Raw genomic sequence first — 23293 nt, forward strand, 5'->3', positions numbered from 1 at the left:
GATGATGTTGCTATCGCACAGGAATGTATGCATTCCATTCATACTTCACATCAAAATGCCACCATTATGAAGGTGGATCTGATGAAGGCTTATGATTCAGTTGATTGGGGGTATCTTCGTTTGATTCTTCTAAAGATAGGATTGCAACCCAGGTGCGTAAAATGGATCATGGCATGTGTTCAGAATATAAATTATGCTGTAATCATTAATGGGTATCCCACCCAGTTTTTCTGAGCTGGGCGTGGACTGAGGCAAGGCTGCTCATTGTCACCATTACTGTTTATTCTGGCTATGGATGGACTGAGTCTGCGGATTAAGCGTGCGGTTGAGGATGGATTATTTCTGGCTCTAGATACTGGGCACAATATCAAAATATCACATGGTTTTTTTGTTGACAACGTGCTAATCATGGGCATGATTCATCGTATTTCATGGATGCATCTTTTTCATATTTTCAAAAGATTTGAAAATGATTCTGGCTTAATCATGAATATACATAAATCTATGCTATATTTTGACATGGGAGATATGGAAGATATCAACTATATTAAGAATCTATTTGGGGTTGAGGCGACTCAAATGATGAATGGTATACAGTATCTCGGCTACCATATAAAACCAAATTGTTATAGAAACAGTGACTGGCAATGGCTGGTTGATAAGTTCTACAAGAGAATTTCTGGCTAGGAATTTCGTTGTTTATCCATGGGTGGTCGTGTGACTCTGACAAAGGTTGTGCTAACTCAATTGGGCATTTACTGGGCTCACTTATATCATATTCCAATGGCTACTATAAACAACATAAACATAATTATGGCAAATTTTATTTGGGTTGGTTGCAACCGAAAGCACAAATATCATCTTACTAAATTTAGTCATATTGCTTGCCCTAAGATGAGAGGGGGATGGGGTATCATGAACCTTAAACTGTTTGGCAAAGCATTATTGGTGAAATCTCTTTGGTGGGCTGTCTTCGGATTTGGTGTATGGAGTAGGGTGATTCACCAAAAGTATATGAAGAATAAAAGTTTCACTCGCTGGTTTCGTAAAAATTCCATTGGCATTTCAGGTGGCTCGGCAATATGGAGAAGCTTTCAAAAAGTGGGAAAAATTTTCCTCAATCATCTCAGGTGGAACATGGGATTTGGACATTCCATGATTATTGGCCTTGATCAGATTTATGGAGCAAATGGGGAATGCCGATTCTCTAAAACTTTGTGCCTGGTACTTTTTAGAAAGGGTTATTTGTTCTGGAATCAATTGATTCGAACATGGAGTGATCACTTTCCTATATGGAACTCTCCATTACAGTTGGGGCTGACAGGCCAAATGGCGGATGAATGGTTGTTCATTATTGATGGTTTAAAAGTTGTTGGGATTTGTAGGGAGGTCCATCATGACAGGCTTATTTGGTCTGGGAAAATGAAATCTACAAACGTTGTGGTTGTAGACATATATGATAAACTGTGTGAGGTTGAAGGTGGATATGTGGCGGATCCAATGCTATTTGATTTATGGAAATGTTATGTCCCATGTAAAATCATCTGCTTTACATGGCTTGTTTTCCATAACAAGAATCTAAAAATGTCAATGGCATGGTCCTAACATATGTGTTATTTGCAAGCAGGAGGAGGAAAACAATGCACATCTATTTCTAATGTGTCATCATGTTTCTAAGGTAGGGTTTAAACTTGCTGCTTATTATGATTTTCCTCCCCTTCAATTTCAAAATGTTGCAAACTATTTGAGATAGTGGCTCAAGCAAAAATTGGCATGGAGGATCATCCCTCTTTTTGTATTCTGGACTATATGGAAATGGAGGAACAAACATATCTTTGAGGACTGTATTGAAGATTTTGGAGTTATATGTGATAATATCATCTTATTAATGGCACTTTATCCAGCGAAGGAGTCTCTCCAAAAACATATGAAGCTGAAAAAGAGTGTTGCTCCTCCTATGGTATATCTGATTGCCTTCTTCGATGGGGCATCACAAAACCAAATTTGTGGTTGTGGCATATGGCTGGTTATGTCACTTGATTTGCAGTACAGGGCATACTGGAATGCAGGGACATGCACCAACAAGGTTGAGGCAATGGCTCTTTGGGGTACCCTTTGGCTTATAAACTTTTTAAATATCCCTGGGATCCATATATATGGCGATTCCAAGATTATTGTGGATCATGTTAAGGGAAATGCCACCATAAATCAACCCTCCCTTTTGGGCTGGTTAAGGAGAATTCACTGCCTTTGGACACAGATAGGATGTCCTGCTATTAATTACATAGGAAGAGAATATAATCAGACTGCAGATTTGCTCTCAATTTGCTCTCAAAGAAGGGTTTCTGGGTGAAATGGGTAAAGTTCAGATGGTCATTTATACAGAGGCGCAAAAATCACACTATGTGAATTTCACATTCCCCGGATAAGTTCTTACATCAGTCATTTTCGATCTATTTTTCTTTTTGATAAAAACTGTTACGAACGAAATGGAGGATCGACCCTTTATGATTACGAAGACAGAGTGTTGCATTTGTTTCATACTTGTATGTGTAGATAATTGGAACTGTATATATAGATGCTATATTTTTGAGTTTTTTTGACAGCGCTGATGATGTAGAAGGAACATACAATTCTATGGATCATATTGCTTAAGCTTCTTTCTTAAGTAAGCATGATTATCTCTGAGTATAAGGCAGTTTTTGAGGGGATTCACTATTTCAGGCTATTTGGTAATCTGAAATGACACTATGTACATTCTGGAACATAATTGATGTATATGATCCATTAATTTTTTTATTATCTAATATAAAGCGTTTTTCATACTAAAAAAAATGTTTGGCTCGGTTATTGGCCTTTTAACTGTACGGAGCCAGCTGATAGGTTCTATATATTCGGCTCTCGCTCTTGCTTTGAAAATTTCTATAATATAAATTTGAGGTTTTTCAATAATCTAATAATCAGTCTCAAATATAAAATAAGATTTATCTACGATATTATGGAAAAACCTCAATTTTATATTAGAGAATCTTTCAAAGGAAGAGCCGAACATACGGAACAAATTAGTTGGCTTCATACATTTAAAATGTCGGTAACCTTTTGATATTGAGAAATATTAATTTATAAAATGTAATATAAAAGTGGAGAACGTGCCGATGACGAGGATTGACGATTTGTAGGATTGACGATTTGGAGCGTTTTGCTTTAATCTACGCGGTCAGCATCTCCGCCTTTTCAGTTTTATCTGCATGCGTGTTAACTTGTAAACACGTGTGTGGAGCCCACGCACAAATATAGAATATATAGTCCAATGCGCGTTGTACAGTAATATATATAGTCCAATGCGGTGTGGGCCTGTTTCTAAGCAATCTGAGGCAGAAACCAATTCATAATTACTTAAAATTTATAATTCATATATGTTTGGGTTGCCTTGCCTCTACATTCATTGAGGCAGATTCATGAATATTATGGCAGTGAATATATGTAAATTCATACATGTTATGGTACAGTGTATAGAGTTTATTGGATTTACGGTATTTTAAGTTGATACTCTCTATATATTCTATAGTCTGAATTTAATTTTACAGAGTACAAAAAGGTTATTAAATCTGGGGTATTTCAAATTCTAACCTCCTTTATTTGCTCTGTGGTTTATATTTCATATTTTCTGTTATTACCTATTTAGACATTGCTTTTATGTGGAGTTTACATAGAAGCTGATAAAAATAAGACATAGTCTTGCTTAAATAAATAAATTCTCAGACTTCAGTGTGACCCTGTGCAAAAGAGACTAGTACACGTCTAATAACCTAACCCACCGGACAAACCTATGAGAGTTTGCTGAAGTCTATGTATTGATTAGAGAAAAAAAACGAGTAGAAACATAGGGATTGAGGGTGAGAAACAAAATCCCCAACGGCTCATCGTGTTTTTATATATCCCTGTCACAACACAGGCGTTTCACAATACAATCCTCCCTCGAACTTATCTGCCCTTTTGAAATCATTTTCACAAAGGTCCTGCAATCAATTTTTATCCGTCTCTTCCACCATCGGAAGCCCTCTCATTTCTGTTTCTACTTTTCGTATGGCAATGGCTGCCTCCACTTCTGCTGATTCCAACAACGATTCCAGGTTCGACGTGTTTATAAACCATAGAGGGCCAGACGTGAAGCGAACCTTGGCCAGCCATCTGTATCGCAGCCTTATTGGCAAGGGACTGCGAGCTTTTCTCGACATCAAGGAACTAAAAGAGGGTAAAAATATCACTGACCAAACGGAAGGCGCTATTAGGAGCGCCTCTGTCCATATTGCGATATTTTCTCCACGATATGCGGAATCTTGGTGGTGTTTAGACGACCTGGTGTCCATGTTGGAGTCCGGGGCTCCTATCATTCCAGTGTATTACAAAGTATCGCCCGCCGACCTTAGGTGTACTGCAAAAGGAGTCTATGGTGAGGCTCTAGAGATCGTCGAAAGGAAGAGAGCTTATGACTCTGATCAATCGCGTCACGATTCCACCAGAACTGAAAAGTGGAGAAATGCACTTTCTCAAGTTGCAGGCATCAGCGGTTTGGAACTGCACGCTTTCAATGGGTAAGAGCTCAACCTTCCTTCCGCCCATTGCATGACTTTATTATTTTTGGTTTTGGCATGCATAGACGTTTGTTTCTGACTACTTGTATTTATTTTCTCCCAAATAACCAGCGACGAGGGCGAGTTGGTAGACAAGGTTGTTGAATCTGTGTTGAGGTGTGTGAAGCCAGAAGCAGTGGAATCAGCCGAAGTGGATGCCTCCACTTCTGCTGATTCCAATAACGATTACAGGTGCGACGTGTTCATAAGCTATAGAGGGCAAGAGGTGAAGAAGACCTTCGCTAGCCATCTGTACCGCAGCCTTATTGGCAATGGGCTGCAAGCTTTTCTCGACCGGGAGGAACTGCAATGCGGAGATGTGTTGGTTCCTGAAATTCAATCCGCTATTAGAACCGCCTCTATCCATGTTGCAATATTTTCTAAGGGATATGTGGAGTCAGCCTGGTGTTTACAAGAGCTGATGCTCATGTTGGAGTCCGGGGCTCCTATCATTCCAGTGTATTACCATGTAAGGCCCTTTGAACTTAAGCGGACACTGGGTGCAGGAACCTATGCTGCATCTCTACAGCAGCTCGCAGAGAAGAGGGATTCCTCTGGTCAACCGCGTTACGATTCGACCACTATTCAAAAGTGGACAAATGCACTTTCTCAGGTTGCAGACATCAACGGTTTCATTCGAGAGGACAAGGGGTGAGAGCTCAACCTTCCCTCCCGGGATTGCTTTACTTTATTATTTTTGGATTGACATGCATAGGCGTTTGTTTCTCACTAGTTGTATTTATTTTCTCCCAAATAACCAGGGACGAGGGCGAGTTGTTAGACAAGGTTGTTGAATCTGTGTTGAGGAGGGCTGCAAAGACACAGAAAGGGAGTGCAACAAAATATCTAATAGGTTTGGATGAAAAGGTGAAAGACTTCGAAAATAAAGTTTTTTCTCAAAATCATCAAAGTGCCAAACCTCAAGTCGTGGGGATTGTTGGCGTCGGCGGAGTAGGAAAGACAACCCTAGCGAAAGAACTCTTCGATCGGAAGAGACTAAATTACAGTAAATTTTGTTTTATATCTAATGTGAGAGAAAAGGCAAGGCTAGGGTCTTTAAATTCTTTGCAAAGACAACTTCTTAAAAGCTTGACTGGAACGGATGCGCTGATAAACAGTATTGATGAAGGTAAAGAGGCGCTTAAAAAACATCTCTCATCTTGTCGTGTCTTAATGATTATAGATGATGTAGATCAGCTGAATCAGATTCATGCACTTTTTCCAGTTCAAAGTAATTTCCTGTCAGATAGCTTAGTAGTGATTACATCTCGAGATGAAGGGGTGATCAGAAGCTCAGGAGTTGAGAATGCAGCAATTTATGAGTTAGAAGGCCTTGATCATCAACATTCCCGACAACTTTTCTGCGCCTATGCCTTCAACCAGCCCAATCCCATTGAAGGATTTGGATCTCTCGTAGATAATTTCTTAAAACCCCTAAAAGGTTTGCCTTTATTTTTAATAGTGTTTGGAGCACATCTCAGTGGTAATAATAACCGATTGTATTGGCAACACCAATTGGAAAGACTTCAACAAATACCTCCGGGTGAGACACAAGAAATACTTCAAATTGGTTACGACAGCCTCGACAGGGAAGCAAAGCAGATGTTCTTAGACACTGCGTGTTTTTTCATAGGACAAAAAAGGGATACTGCCATAAGAATATGGGAGGGATCCGGCTGGGATGGTCGTTCCGGGTTTGTAACTCTGCAGTACAAATGCCTTTTGGGACTGGATAGTGAAAATAATATAGATATGCACGATCACCTTCGGGATTTCGGAAGAGCTGTTGCTGTTGCTGATGCTTCGTTGCCTCCTCGTCTTTTGCATTCTACTACCCATATTAAGGAGCAGTTATCTGTGAGTGCTGAGTCATCAATCTCATAGATTATTCCATAAAAATCAGCTTTCGATTTTGTAATTTTTTTGATATTTTTGAAAATGGAGAAGTCATAACCATCATTTTTCAAGAACGAACGGGTACCAAGGTTCAATTCTGTAATTTTTCTTTTATCATTTTCCAAACATGAAATGTAATAACTATCATTTTTCAAGAATGGACAGGGAAGAGCCGTGCGGGGCATTAAGATGGTACTGGGTGAAGATAATGATGATGTTGATGCATTGGGCGCTATTGATGTGAGGAGCTTGGAGCTTCTTGATACTGAAAATGGTATTTTGGAACGCCTTCTGAGAAGGCCGGAGGAGCACGTCCCAAGACGTCTCATATGGCTAAGGTGGAACAAGTGTCCCACGCCTTCCCTGCCTTCGTGGCTACCAATGGAGAGTTTAAGGGTTCTACAAGTGTCCGGGAGCAAATTACAAACATTGTGGGAAGACGAATCAAAGGTAAACAGAAAACTATCTTGTTAACTATTTGGTGTTTCTCATTATTAATTTAATATATGGCACCACACGGTGTCAGAAAGATACGAAAGAGTTTTACATCGAATAGGGATTAAGATGTATTTATAATGGAAACAACGCGTGAATATATTTTGCAGGCATCTACTTTGGAGTTGAGGGAGTTAGAGATTAACGCTCCGCTCTCCAACATTCCACGGTCCATAGGGCGGCTGAAGCACCTAGAACGCTTTGTCGTCTGCAAGTATTTCTCTGGACATGTTAACCTCACAAATTTGCCAGAAGAATTTTGTCATTTGCAATCGTTGAAAGCCTTGGTGTTAACAGACTGTTCAAAACTGAAGTCACTGCCAAAATTCTTTGGTCGTTTAAGGGGACTCCAACATATTGATCTTTCATTCTCCAGCAATTTGGAGATGCTGCCCAGTTCTTTCATATTCTTATCGCAACTCCGACACATCAATGTCTCAGATTGCCGCGATTTGATGATGCTGCCGAATTACTTTGGTGATTTAACTGGCCTCCAACACATCGATATGCGTGGCTGTCATAATTTGCAGAGGCTACCAGATTCCTTTGGTGATTTGAGGGACCTCCGACATATCAATCTCTCAGGTTGCCACGATCTGCAGAGGCTGCCCGATTCCTTTGGTGAATTGAGATACCTCCAACACATTGATCTGCAGGCGTGCCACAATTTGGAGAAGCTTCCCGATTCTTTTGCTGATTTAAAGAACCTCGAGGATATCAATCTCTCAAATTGCCACAATTTGAAAAGCCTGCCGGAGTCTTTTTGTTATTTAAGTAACCTCCAACACATCGATCTCTCAGGATGCCATAATTTGGAGAGGCTTCCAAATAACTTCAGGAATTTAAAGAAGCTCAATTATTTTGATGTGGAGGGTTGCGCTAATTTAATCATTGACAGTGTTGAGATAAATGAAATATCAGTTAACTTACCATTGGCACATCGAAGTCAATTGGAGCAATTATATGATTGATGCATAGCTATGTTATGAAAGTATGAAAATGTTAATTGGCAATCACCATATAGTCAATGCTGATGATTATAAATGTAGCTCTTCAGGGTCTTCCTGTAGCTGCCATGGCCTCCACCGTGGCAGAGAATGAATTCTGCTTAGGGAGCAGAGTCTTTGTAACTGCCACGTATTATGTTTGATAAATGAAAATCGCCAAAGTCATGCGATGTGTAGATTTGAATATGAAGAAAATAGAAATTGCTTTGAATAGTGTATTTTATTCTCCCAGAAGCTTTTTCATTTTAATGGTTTATGTTTATTATGATGCAATTGTCTGAAATTGTAATTATATCATGCAGTATCCTGAAGTAAGAAATAAGAAGAGTTGTGATGTCTTATTATTGAGATGCGTCAATATTTTATAGCTATGCACCAGCAGTAGTCTGGAAAATGCCTAGCGATGCCCCAAACTGCACTGGGATGGAAGTAGTGGAACAATTGTGGCAACAAATGAGCTGTGAAAATTCTCGGAATTTTGCAACGGCCGTAATCTTTTCACGGTCAAAATTTATTAAATTTAATATTGCTTAAATATCAGGTTATTTATTAAGTAATATTTTATATGGCATAGTATAAAATTTGTGTATTTTTTTTATACAACCTAACTTGTTTAATTCAAAATTAAAAATAGTTTTGTTATATTTTTATACTGCAAAAAAATTAAAATTAATATGGATTAAATGCTAAAAAATATGAAAGAAGACAATGTGTCACCCTGTCGATTATAATGACCATATGGTCATTAGGAATATCCCAATCATGATTTTTTAAAATAATTTTTTTGATTTATAATTTTTTATTTACTTTATTAATTAAAAATTTAGCTTTAAAATAAAAGGTCAAATTGAAAAGATAGCTAGCCTTATAAGATTAAAGTTTGTTATTATTTTATTAAAGTAATAACTAAAAAGATGTTCAAAATGAATTTTATTTTTCTCATGAAAAATTATATTCTTTATTTTAGAAAATAAAATTATTTTTTGTATATGTAATAATGTGCATTCAAAAGTTAGCTAAACAATTATTTAAGAAGAAAACCAAATAACAAGTTGTAAAAATCCATTATCATATCTAGAAAATATGTCCATCAACAAAATATGCATGAAAAATAATAATTGCATTACATATATATCCTTACATATCCTCTGAGTCACCTCCGAATTTTATTAGAGAGACCAATAATAGGTAGAATTATATCAAGTCATGTTAAATCTCCATATGAAAGCCCTCTATAAAAGGCCAATGATAATATTTTGAAACATTATCAGCTATCTGCTCAATGATCTTCCAAGTTGTTGAGATTGCAACAAGATGATGGAGCTTAGTAAAAAGAGTCGCCTTCACTAAGTGGGCCCGCAGGCTATTTTTGGCGCAAGTCTATTTTTAGACTATGTCTATTTTTAGACATATGGATCATGTCTATGGATTGCAGGTTGCTGTTTATGGATGATTGATCAAGTTGGAAAAAAATAGATGGACTTCTATTTTTGATGAAAGTGTGAGTGATCAAAGTCTATTTTTAGACTGGCTGTCAAAAATAGAAAAGTCAAATATTATTATCTCACAATAATATTTGGACTATAAACTTAATCTTATTCTCTTGGAGCAATTCAGTTTGAGCTACAGAAGTGGCACATGCAACTGTCAGAAGGAAATACGCTTTTCTTATGAGTCAGTTGAGTTGTTGCATGCATGACTTCAGTTAGAACTCAATCAGTTGAGTTTGGTGGAGTTGATTGTGGAGTTGATGGAGTTGTGTTTAGTTTAGCTTTGTTAAACTGGTTGTATTTAGTCTAACTGGCAAATAGACTAGAGATGAGTTGGGTGAATTAGTTATTAATTAATTCACAAGTTATTAACTCATAATACAACTAATGAATACATCAGTTAACTCAGTTGCATGTCAGTGCATGTTCAGTTCAACAGGGACAAGTGGTAGAGAATCAGATTGCTATCAGTTGTGATTATAGTTGTGCACCAGATCTTGCACAATCAAGGGATTGAGTATGCCAATGAGTTTGCTCACGTATTTGCCCACATTATAGCTTGTGCTCACGTCCAACAAAGAGTGAGTGACTATTTTGCAGGTGAAAAACGAGTTTGGTGAGCCATTCTCATCAATTCTTGAGCAGGTATTGAGCAGTGGAGGCAGGCAAGCAGTGGAAGAGATTTGGAGATCAGATCTGAGCTGTATTGTGTGTAACAGAGGTGGAGATACTTGTGAGAAGTATTATTCTGTGTAATGTTACATGACTCAATCATTAATATACAGATAGTTGGGGTTTTTAGCGAGATGCTTTCCCCGGGATACATACTGTGTTAATGTGTGAATGCTCTTGATGTTTTATTGTTATTGATGCTGCTATATTGATGATCAACGTAGAGGAGCTTATGTATTGTGTATGTTTTCCGCAATAGTACATGATCAGGATAATCTCTGTTGAATATGTGTTAAATTATTCAAAATTTCTACATGGTATCAGAGCTAGATGATTTGTAGAAAAATTTCTACACAAGTGCCCAAATCATGTTGCTTCAGATAATGAGTTGGAGTTTCTTTCCTTGTAAATATGACAACATGAGATCCGATCAAAAACATGTTTTAAATTTTAAATTGCTTCAAATATTGGGTACAGTGTGTGCATGTGACATCCTGAAATCTCATTAAACCAATTTATAACAATCATAGAGTCGCAAAAAATATGCAACTGATGACATCCCTTTTCAATACCAAAAAAAAAAAGAAGACGCTTGAGGTACAGTAACATAGAACAATTATTTGAGCTTATGCCCAGGCCAATGATGGGAGAGAGAAAGTGGCATTGGCCTGTGCTGCAACTTTGTTAGGAATAACAAAATTGTCTTGGAATATTTCATTGTTCCTTGATATACAAATTCCCTAGCTAATAAGGGAAGTTAAATTCCTGTTCTTTTTTGGATTTGTTTGTTCCCACTAGTACTTCCATGCATCATTGAAAGATGCACTCTACCAATTTGAAGTGATTCCCAAGTAGTTTCTTGCAGAGTTCCAAGCTCCCAAAGTGAATGGGAAGGATAGGAAATGGTGATCCACAGAGTCCTCAACATTTTTACATAGAGAACACCAGTTGGGTCGAGTCATACATCTTTTTTTTTTTAAAGTATCCCCTTTGAGGACTTTATTTTCCAGAATGCACCACTGAAAAAAACACACTTTATTTGAGTATCAAAGTTTGCATAATTTCCTCCACCTTCAAGCCGGCTGCCCCGGGCTCCTATCACCAACAATAAGCATATAACCTGATTTTGGAAAATATTCCCCAAATGGTGAATGCACCTAACATGAAGAATATTCCCTGTCTCTGAGATGAACATGGGAGATGTTTAAAGAATTTATTTAGTCTTTCCATTGTTCAATGTGCTTGATTAGCAAGTTGAGCTAGTTGGCATCTACCCATCCCTAAGCCCAAATAGATGTATGAGCATTATGGGCGAGCTAGTTCAAAGTATTCCTTCCATCTGTATTTAGAAAATTTACTAGCTCATGAGGTTGCAAAAGTTTTCTCCACATCCCACCCAAAGATGAATACCAATCCTCACCTTTTTTCCATTTCCAACTTTCCATTCCAGGCCTTCTTCAACCATTGAAAAAAAACCATAAGACAAATTACTAGATAACTGAAAATTTTGGCCTCTTTTTTTTCGGGGAGATAATCCATTCTTTAAGTTTGTAGGGGTGGACATACTTGTTGGATACAACAACTATCCACAGACTATTAATCGATATTAGTCTCCATCTAACTTTCGCAACCAACACCTTTGCAAAGAGGTGGAGGTTTTTAGACCCCATCCACCCCACAACTTTGGAAAATAAATTTTGTCGCATTTAACCCAAGGGAAGACCCGATCATATTTTAACCCTGAACATAAAAACCGACAACAAATCTTGCGGGTAGAAATTAGAAATCTTTTTGGGATCTAGGATAAGGAAATCCAAAATACTGGAACAACTTCCAAGATGGATTTTATAAGGATAAAGATGTATTGCATTTTCTTTTCTCAACTGAGCACAACCTGGAAGTGCATAACCTATCTCTTTGCTCATTGAAATGCTCTGACCCAGACTTAATCAATTTCCGCCTTTGCTTGAGCTCCTATTTCCTTTTGTTGTTGCTTGAGGAATTAGGCCCCTATTATTTAAGAAATTCCTCAAATTGAATTGCACAATTCCTTATGCTGATCATCTGACTACATGCAACACCTATACACTCAAGACTAGTCAACAACTGATATTACATTTCCTTGGAATCTCCACCAAGCCTGGAGAACTTGAATTCTCTGCATGCACTAGTTATTTTGGGTTGATTGATTAGTTAACTGGATGATCACTGAGTTTGACTGAAGTCCCACTGCACAACTTAATCCTCCATTATTTCCTCCAATAGTTAGGACTAGTTTAACTGAAAACAACCTTAGATAGCTGACCTTGATTGCTACAAATTAGCAATCACACATGCTTAACTAAACTCTAACTCCTCCAACTCAAATTTACTGAGTAAATTGGGTGACATAAGCCATGTCACACAAGTTAATATCATCCAAGTTGTCCGCTGATGTGGAAATCCGAATTTTCTCAATTTAATCAAGGCAAAATCAAATTGAGAATTTCTTGCTGCATTTTTTCACCACTCCCTCTCAGCAAGAAAGGGATTATCAACCACCCTTATCCTGCACCTGTGGAACTCAAACTTCCCTCTTGACAAGGCCTTTGTCAAAATATCAGCATCTTGTTCCTCTATCGGAATGTACTGCAACATCATTATCCACCTCTGCACAGAATCCCATAAATGGTGGTATTAGATATCTATATGCTTAGATTGATCGTGAAAGATAGGATTCTCAGAGAGCTTGATGCAACTATGATTGTTATGGTAGATCACAGTTGAATCCATCATTTGTCCAAAAATTCCAACAATTATATTTCTCTTCCAGATCGCCTCATGTTGTTTAACTTGTAGCCATGTATTATGCTTCTGCCGAGTTGAGCACCACAAAAATTTGCTTCCTAATGTACCAAGAAACCGCTATGGACCCAACACTCAAAATTCCACCTAATGTACTCTACCAGTCTAATGGACTCCCCACCCAATATGCATCTATGAAGCCACAAAACTTCACTCCCTCTGCATGTATGTATGATAGTCCAAAATGGGTAGTGCCTTTGAGGTACTATAGAACATGCTTAGTTTCCCTCCAAAATAATTTGGTCAATTGAACCATAACTTGGCTCAGCTAGTTGACTACATGGCACATATCTAGCCGTGTCTTCACAAGGTACATCAATGAACCCACTAGATGTCGATAAATTGTGGCATCCACTTCCTCACCTGAAGTGGCATCCTTCTTCCTCTAGTTGGTCACTAAAGGTGTCTCCTTGGTTTCAAAAATCTCCATGTGGAACCTCTGTAGTATCACATTTGCATACTTTCCTTAAGAGACAAATAGTTCCCCATTTCCTTTCCATACTTCCAATTCGAGGAAGTAATGCATGAGACCCATGTCCTTCATTTCAAAATTCTCTTACAAGGTCCTCCTTACAAGATATGATCAATTGTTCATCACCAGTTAAATTCAAGTCATTAACATATAAGACAATAATCAACAATTTACCTTCTACCAAGATATGATAGAGTTTTTCATCTGTTTCACTTTTGGTGAATCCCAAATCGGTGAGATAGTTACTGTAACACCCTCCTCCCACATCTACACAAGTAACCGACCAACTAGGGTAAACATGTGACAAGAAGTTACTATGATATGATTCGACTCCCTATGTGTCAGTTAAGGAAGTGGAACTGGTGGAACACATCACACGAACCTTCCACATAAACCACATAACTCCCAGGAGCCATCCTAACCACTCAAGCAACCAGACCCTGAGTCCAACTAAAGTTTTAGTGCATCAAACCCCTGGATACTCCCATGATATGAACCAACATTCATCGAGGAAGCTCCAGACACTCTCACATCATGGGTAAACAAGTATCCAGGGACTTTTTCCCCCATACATGTGCCTGCGACTTTAGGATATGTGCCACTTGTTTAAGCCCGGAGCCAGGATCATTGCCCAGAACTCAATGAGAGGTTCAAAAATGGAATTTCACAGCAAAACAAATATACATTTGCACAAACATCAACAAGGGCTAGACTGGACCCCTACTAGCCATGACATGCATTTTATCAAACATGCCACAAATATGTAAACTACATGTTTAAATAACAGATCTAAGCACATGCGCCTCATACTTATCTGAGAATGGCTAAGAAGCATTTATGCCTCAACAGATTAGTTGCAATTTCATCTATTAGGCCATAGATACATTGTTCATTCATTTACAAGTAAAAACATGATGAGACCCATACATAGCCATTGTCATAATACATGTTCAATCCAACAAAATAACAACAAAAATACCAAGGAAATAATAGTCGTATAATCCACATATCAACTAGTATAATACTCATGAATTAACAAGGATAAATAACCTCATATAAAGGCCAACCAGGTTGGGGATTTCCATGAACCACCCAACCATGGACATGGTTGAGCCAAATATCTCTTCATCCAATCACCCCTGTGCCATATTCTAAGCATGAATGTGGGATCTCATAAAACAAATCAATCAAAACCATCCAGGGCTTCTAGAGGCCAAATGTTGGGATGGGGTCCCTGGGGTTAAATTTTGTATTTCCTATTTGTAAAAATGTAAACTCTCTGGGATTTGTGGAAGTGGAGCGTGAAGATAGTAAGAGTCAAAGGGGATTTAGTCCCTTAGGTTGTTAGGTATTGGGAAGGTTTTGAGTCCCGCAATGGCTATAAATAGAAGAGTCATAGTGAGTTTAGGAGATCATTGAAGAATAGAAGATTATTTTTTTGGGCAAGAAAGCTAAGGTAGGAAACTCTGTTTCATGTACTTAGGCGAAGGGGAAGGCTCCTACACCTGAGTGCGCAGAGACCTTGGTAAGTATATAGGCTGAGGGCGCCGGCCCCTGCAGCCGAGTGCGCAGGAAATGAGAGTCTGTATTTTGAAATATCTCATCTAATAAAGATGATCTTGATCCATACTTTGCATTTATTCTTATCTCTATTTACTTCTGCAATTTATGTGTTTTTGCTCTGTATCTGGAATTGTATGAATAATTATTTATCCAATGCACGAAAGTGGTAGATCAATGTAAATTATGCATGTTATGATTAATTAATGACATTCGTGAAGATATAATTGTTGTGTATAAGATTTTCTGTTTTGGAAGGGTTAGGGTTCATGAAGACAAAACTAAGCCCCAGAAGCCACAGGAAATTTACGAAATTTCCTGGAAAGTTTCAAATGCATTGGAAGAGACCCTATGTGGTAATAGAAATTACATATGGTGGCACATTTCAACTCACGAAGCTGAATGGATAATTGTTTCTAGACAGAGTCAATGGCAGTCGATTGAAGTTGTACAAAGGTGATCCCACCCCTGCACAATGATTATATGCTGGCAGGATAGTCTTAGTACTCTAGGCCGTTGCAAGGAAGTATAGGACTATAAACTACATTGCCCAAAAATGGGAAGGATGAAGCAAGAGGGCTGCGTGATGGAAGAAAGTAGGGCACCGAGGGGAGATGCACCACAAAGGTTGGTGCCACGCAACTTGGTCAAAAAGTACCCGATGGAATACTTGTAGCTGATTGGATGGCACAATTTCCATTAGAAGGAGCGGGGAAGGCACATTTATGGGGAAAATATTTGGAAATTTTCCACCAAATATGCATTAAGGATAGAAATTTGGAGGGAACGGTTGGATTCAAATTTGAATTTGCCTATAAATCTAGCATACCGCACCGCATTTGAATACTTTTCTTCTTGAGAGTCAATTTTGAGATTTTTTGCCTTGTGTTGCGCCAAGCGCTGAACTGTATGTCTGAGCCAGATTGGGAAGAAATCTTCTCACGATCGGGATTGGCTAACGTACCCAAATATTTCCATAAGGCATTTATAGCAAGCATGACTGCAACTCCCCCCACTTTAGAAGCCACACCATTGGTTGAAGCAACAACCTCTGTCCCTACGAGATTTCCGACTACGGTGCCTAGGTCTCCTAGAACTAAGCCCTCTACAACTGAAAAAAAGTAGAATAAACCACAACAGGTTCCGGTGAGGCAATCAGTGCAAACAATTCCCACGGAAATCCACCAGAAGGGGAAGATGGACAGACCGTAGCAACCAACTGAGCCCCTTGATTTGAATGAAGAAGAACTACGCAGTGACTTCGAGGAGATGGATGTTGAGGAGGATGAGCCCATGAATTGGCTCCCAAAGTATATCCCACCACGCAAGGCCACATCTAAGGTGCCTAAGGACCTGGACAATGCCAATTTCATGGTTTCAACACCACTGCTGCTAGAAAAGGTGGTGTTTGAGGGCACGCTATTGGGCCGCATTCCAATGCTCAAGCTTGAGGACTAGGATTTGGGAGATCATGAGAAGTTCCCTCAGCTTGTGCCAACCAATTACCTGTCAAAGATCTATTATGAGGAAACCAGGGTTACGAGATTGGAACCTATGAAGTGGGTCGTGGGTGTTGACGTCACAGACCTCCTGAACATGCTCTGGGTGCTGCATTTCAGTTGCACCATCATTAACACTATATGTGTCCATCAGTTACCCACTTTGGTGCACTATGGGTGTCTCTAGATGGGAGAACCCATCCTAATTAAGGATATGTTGATCCACCAGATTTCCTTGCTACCCTATCATGGTGTGGATCCAGGAGAAGTGTTTGGAGGGAAGACGCAGGAGAAGAAACTCGCAAATCAGATGAAAAGCAAGTTTGGGTTGATTAAGAAGTCGCATGGATATTCCATCCACTCTATTTCAGACCTTGAGGTGTATTTCACTACGAAAATATTGGCATGCAAAATCATGCAGAAGTGTCGCATAGATGAGGTTCCAGTGCCCCTAATTTCTTTGGCTGCACAATGTGCCGAATGAGTCCAGTGTAGCTGGGATCAATACCTGTGCAAAGAGTTCTTGGAGAACTGTCAGGAGGCCCAGGATGAGGGTAACGCATTTCATTATGCTTGGTTACTGCTATTGATTTCATTAGTAGCATGGAGGATGCTAGAGGAAAGTCAGTTTCCTCCCCAAGAATCGAACCTCCCAGAGGCAACGAAGTTCGCTTCGCTCTGGGAAATGAAGGGCCTTCCGCGGGTCACAGAGACTAAGATGTTCTAGGTGCTGGTGGAGATGGATCTGCACATGGTGATCAACCAAAGGCTGAGGCTATCACCTACCTTATATGATTAGTATGAGCCTTATGCCGACTTCAAGGCTGACTTTCATAATGTGTATGTTCACGCCAGAAGGGATCTGAAGAAGATATGGCACAAGTTGCCTTATCTTGTTGGTGAGGTAGATGTCACAAAGATTGTAGGTAAATGGCCAGGAGAGTGGATTTACCCCTAAAATCCAGGCGCAGGAACGAGCAAGGCAGCAGTAGGTACTATTGCGCAGACATCAGCAGTAGAGAAGAAGAAGGAAACCCAGAAGACTACAACTCAGGAGAAAGTTGCGCAACGTAAAGATGCTGTAGCTAAGGAAGTTGATACCAAGGAAGTTGCTGACAAAGAGAAAGCGGCCCAAGAAACCACAATCGATGTTAAGGAGTCTGACTCTCAGCACACACAGGACCAAGAAGGTTTAGATGCAGAAGAGGGTGGGGGCGCGAAGTAGGAAACCCTCTTTGTGGTTAAGAAAAGAACAAAGCAGACAACCTTGGGGCCGCGGAAGAAACAAAAGTTGGATAGATTCCCCCATGTGGATCTGTTAATCCTCACTGAAGGGGACTTAGATGAAATTGGCGACAAGGTCCAGGACACTACAAAAGAATTATGGACCCATTTTGAGCAGCAGTACCAGCAGGCATTGGGAAATGTGCAGAAGGATCTACGTAATTTGGAGATCCATACAGGGTGACTAGAAGTGAGTGGGATTTAGGCGAGCCTGCATCAAGGGAGTGCGACAGTGTTGGACATGGATCAGACTTTGGATCTTCGTGTGATTAAATTATTAGTTTTGGCATTACGCGATGACTTAGAAGAGGCCAACCCCCAGCTTTCGTAGATCAAGAATCTGGGCATCAACCTCATGGTACTCCCTATCCAAACCCTGCATGAGTTACACCAAGGAGTATCGGATGAGCTGAGGGTTAGGGAGCAGTGCACGCTGCTGGTGATTAATGAAGTAAAAACAAACAACCAGTAGATCTTTGAAGAAAAGGTGCACGCATTGAAGGAAAAGGAAGAGGTTGCTGCGTGCAGCCATCACTTAGAAGCAATGATTATACAGCCGTGTAATGAGTTGCCCAAACTTAATATTTCAGCTAATGCAACGTCAACAAAAAACATCTAGAATATGGTTGCAACGGTCAAAGAGTCTAAAGATGAAATAGTCTGAGTCTAGTTTGAATTATAGCTACAGATTTCAGAGCTGCAAATTGAAGCTGCAGCCGATAACTCTGCCAAAGGTTCAAGAGAAGCTCAGAGCTGCTATAAAGGAAGGAATGCCCATATTAGAAGCAGCGGTCAAGGGTTGCATATAGCTGTTCGAGGATGCCATGGAGTTATGGATGTATCTGCAAGGGGACCCCACTCTGTATAAGTTTGGCACAAACCTTAGAGAAAAAACAACGACAGTTCGATGATTTTAAATCGACTATGCACACTTTGGCGCTAGTGCAGCGGTTCGCTAGAATACAGGAAGGGAGGAAGATTCAGAATGAAATTGAAGAGTTGCAGCGGAAAGAGGCCATTCTTATGGCAATAACATAGCCTTCGACAGAGGAGGCCATCCATCTAATTCTGTCAGTGAAAAGTAAGCTTAAGGGCATGCAAAAAACTCAAAGGACCATGGGCCTCGCGGTGTAAGGCTCTACTACAGAGAAATTAGTCGAGGAAGTGCAGCAGGCAGTTGCGCAGGGCACAACTGATTTGTAGGTTTTGAAGTTTGAGTTTCGTGAACTCCAAGCAAATATTGAAACACCAACTGAGTGACTGGAGGACGAGTCACCAAATTGTGTTGGGGGGCTATTGGGATGGGGTCCTTGGGGTTAAATTTTGTATTTCCTTTTTGTAAAAATCTAGATTCTCCGTGATTTGTGGAAGTTGAGCACGAAGATAGTAAGAGTCAAATGGGCTTTAGTCCCTTAGGATGTTAGGTGTTAAGAAGGTTTTGAGATCCACCCATGGTCCATAGACCATGGTATTGTAAAAGGAAAGGCTATAAAGAGAAGAGTCATAGCAATTCTAGGAGATCATCGAAGAATAGAATATTATTGTTTTGGGCAAGAAAGCTAAGGCGGGAAAGATTGGTTCCTGTACTTAGGCGAAGGGGAAGGCTCCTGTAGCTCAGTGCGCAGAGACCTTGGTAAGTTCGCAGGCTGAGTGCACGGGCCCCTGCAACTGAGTGCGCAGGAAGGAGAGTCTTTATTTTGAAATATTTCATCTAATAAAGATGGTTTTGATCCATACTTTGGATTTTTGCTTATCTGTATTTACTTCTGCAATTTATGTGTTTTTTCTATGTATCTGGAATTGTATGAATAATTATTTATCTAATGCGTGAAATTGGTATATCAATATAAATTATGCATGTTATGATTAATTAATGACCTTCACGAAGATATAATTGTTGTGTATAAGATTTACTTTTCCTGAAGGGTTAGGGTTCGTAAAGATAGAACTAAGCCCTAGAAGTCACAAGAACCCATCACACATACCACTGGATCCAGAAACCTGGTTTTGTCATCCCCCAATAATGCTTCAGGTGAGACTGCAACCTGTGCCACGCAGGTTGTTTCCGAAAGGGCCATCATTTTAGGGTTTTGTTGGTTGGCACAACTAACTTTGAACCTGGGTCAGGGCCCCTCAAGCCAACACCAAACCACCTCAACCCATCAAACAATGATTCCACCTCACGGTCGGACATAAAAAACCATCACCATATTGGTCTCTACCCAAGTCTTCGAGGGATATAGAGGATTTGTTCCAACCAAGGCTCCAAGATTAGTAACTCGACCCACAGCTGATACAAGGCTCCAGAACGTTTGTCCAACCAAGGCTCCAGGGCTAGAAACTCAACCCACCAAGGGCTCCAAAGTGTTTGTCCAACCAAGGCTCCAGGACTAGTAACTCAACCCAAGTTGTTATAGGGCTCCAAATTGTTTGTCCAACCAAGGTTCCAAGAACTAGTAATTCAACCCAAGCTAAAGGAAACATGAGAACTAACCAGAAAAACAAAGAAATGAACCCACAACACCATGGCTATTCATGAAATGGAAAGGCTAGGAAAATCCATTGTCAATCCAGGCAACCCTCCATGCCAAGGGAAAATCCTGACCAATAAACTACATGCATATGTCACGCATGCCAAAACTAGTGAGGAAAACATACATGCAACTTGGTACCTACAAGAAAAACTCGTTATATATGTTGATTGCAATGTCCTCTTGTGATTTCCTGCTCTTCCTTCACCTTCTTGCTCCAAAACTCCATGTATGTCACACTCTCCAAGAGTGCTCCAAGAAAACTTTAAGTGTCCAAGAGTATGAGAGAGAGAGAATAGAGAGAGAGAGCTCCAAAAATAAACGCTAGTAGAAAATGGTGAAATTAATGACTAGGTGACTAAAAAAGTTAGTCACCACAAGTTTTCCAAGTGAAATACTACCAAAAATTAGCAATATTAAGATACCCAATTAAAAACGACTAAAATAAATGACTAATTTAGTCCCGATTTAAAATATACGACTAGCTAATAAGTAATACTACTAAAAATGACTAACACGAATGACTAATTTATACTAGGAACAAAAATATGACTACCTAAAAAGAACTACAATAATATGAATTAGTCATTTATGTTAGTCATTTTAATTGCGTCACTTCAACTATCTAAATTTATAAGTCATAGGGAATTCAAAGGCTGTTATAGATTGGATGAAAGGTTATACTTCCTTATACACTTCTTTATTGGATTAGAGGATGATTAGAATTAGGGAACTTATTATAATCTTTAGGGTCATATCATTTGATCACATTAACAGGGAATTAAATTCAAAGGTTGACAGATTGTCAAAAATGGGAGTGCTCCAACACCTCCTTTAGCAACATGACATGACCACCTATATATTTTAAAACAACCTTGCCAACTTATTTGGTGGGTTGCACATCTATTTCACATTTCTTCTTCCTCTTGCAAAGTGGTAGTGTTAAGGAGAGGGTATGAACTTTGATCAAGGGATGTTCACTTAGTACCACTAACAAGTTTCCTTCGTGCAACTTGTCAAATGTCTTTAGTTTGCTTCACAAATTCTCATGGTGCTTAAATTACTTGTTTAAACCTTTAATTGAGACTACAACCCTAGTCCAACATCTCTAACTATTCAAACTCATCAACCTTTGTTAGAGTCTTCTTAGACATGCACTCATGCTTGAAGCGAAACCTAACATTGACATCCCGAATGTACATGCTCATTCCCTCTTTTAATGCCTCATTGAAACCACATTATCTCACTGCTTAAAATGAAATGTTCATGTCTTAAGGAAAAACACCTTCTTTGCTTATAACAACCTAAACTATACGAATGACTAGGAGAGAACTCCATTCTCTCGAAATGAAAACATAGGGTCTTACAACCCCATTCACACAACAATTTGAATATATTTAACCTAAAGAAAGATGTGTATCCTACTCCCAAATTTGACATATGAATTTTAATAAACTAATACTTGTTTTTAACTATTAAATCCATTTACTATATACTCTATTTTATTTTTACCGACCTAATATGCAAGAACACCTAAATATTTTCAATACAACCAAGTTAAAAGCACTTGTTTTCTTGCAACATCTCACATTTTGCCTCCATAAACTTTAATAGCAAAATCATTACATAAAAACATAACCTTAAAATTAGATTATTATTATTTTTATTATTATAATAAATACCACCTAATATCACCACCAAAAACATGTAAAAACTTATTAGTTTCTCAAATACAATGAAAATATGTAAGTGAAAATAAAATATTATATCTATTTTCTTAGCATTGGAAAATTTTAACACTTTTTAAAAATTTAAACTTAAATTTTTCTTTACAATACCCCTCCCAACCACAAACTTTTCATAGGGTGGGAAAATGACATATGAGAGAGAGTCGTGAATTATGGTTTTACGACTAGCTGACCCAACATCGATGACCCAATATCGATTGCCACGATTGAATCTTCAGTCCATTGATAGCAAGAAACCCAATATCGAATGACAACATCACTCACATTACGAATAAGCTAAACAGGGGAATTAGCTCGTTGTGTCAATTTGATCTCTCTTAGCACCAAAAATGATGAAACCGACTCAGACCGAAAGGTCAGCTAGCGAAGCACTGGATTGGAGGAATGTTTTGGTTGGAACACATCTTCCCCACTCCTGATTGTGAAAAGGGCTACCACAGATGCCATGAACTGTGTTTGAGTTTGGGAATCTTCAGTCCATTGATCACGACAGATCCATATCGAATTCCACCATTGAATCTTCATTCAAAAACTCGGAGGCATCTATTCTATATATTCAAAACCTGGTGAGTCATTCCCAACTTTTAGTTCATATTTAAAAGCATGAGACTTCCATTCTGGTACAGATTAGGGTTTTATTTATATTATAAAAACTATCCCATTCTCGCTTCCAGACATGAAGCCGTAGATAAATACCAAAGATCACTTTTGTACATTCCATTTGGAGCCCAATCTGACACTCCAAACTATTTTTCTATGGAAATCAAATCCAAAAAGATGAAATTGCCATCACATTGTGATCCCATATGAGTTGAGGCCTCCTCTCTCCGATAAAATCCTCAAGCTTGTTGAATCCATTTCCAACCTCTTCCCAGAAGAGTGAAAGTAAATCGTTCCCTTCTTGAGGGATAAGTTGAGGGTGCCTTGCATTGAGATGTTGTTAGTGGAGGTTGCTGCAGTGATCCCTTAGGCGAGTCCAACCTTTGTTGCAGCGAAAGCTAAGGAAACACATGTGAGGATTTCCCTTTTGGTTGGGCTCCATTCCTCTTCATTCAGAAGGGCCTTCATGCCATTCCCAAGCTTTCCAAAGATGATATGGAATATTTTCTATTGATGGTAAGTGCATGTCGACTAGATTTAAACAATCTTATTCAACATTTA

At 39.0% G+C, this 23293-nt stretch overlaps 1 protein-coding gene across 1 annotated transcript; it reads left to right on the top strand.

Annotated features, from left to right (window-relative positions):
* The first annotated feature begins 3902 nt into the window (after positions 1-3902).
* On the top strand, positions 3903-8222 carry LOC149211913 (disease resistance protein Roq1-like). The gene is made up of 5 exons (XM_089390497.1): positions 3903-4595; positions 4707-5285; positions 5396-6491; positions 6696-6980; positions 7136-8222. Exons 1-5 carry the CDS (start codon positions 4087-4089, stop codon positions 7994-7996), a joined length of 3330 nt encoding a protein of 1109 aa, XP_089246623.1. The 5' UTR covers positions 3903-4086; the 3' UTR covers positions 7997-8222.
* The last annotated feature ends 15071 nt before the right edge of the window (positions 8223-23293 follow it).

This window comes from Pinus tabuliformis, chromosome 1_1 (assembly GCF_031772625.1).
Source record: "Pinus tabuliformis cultivar Carrire ecotype Pingquan chromosome 1_1, CPIR1, whole genome shotgun sequence".
Classification (NCBI taxonomy): domain Eukaryota; kingdom Viridiplantae; phylum Streptophyta; class Pinopsida; order Pinales; family Pinaceae; genus Pinus; species Pinus tabuliformis.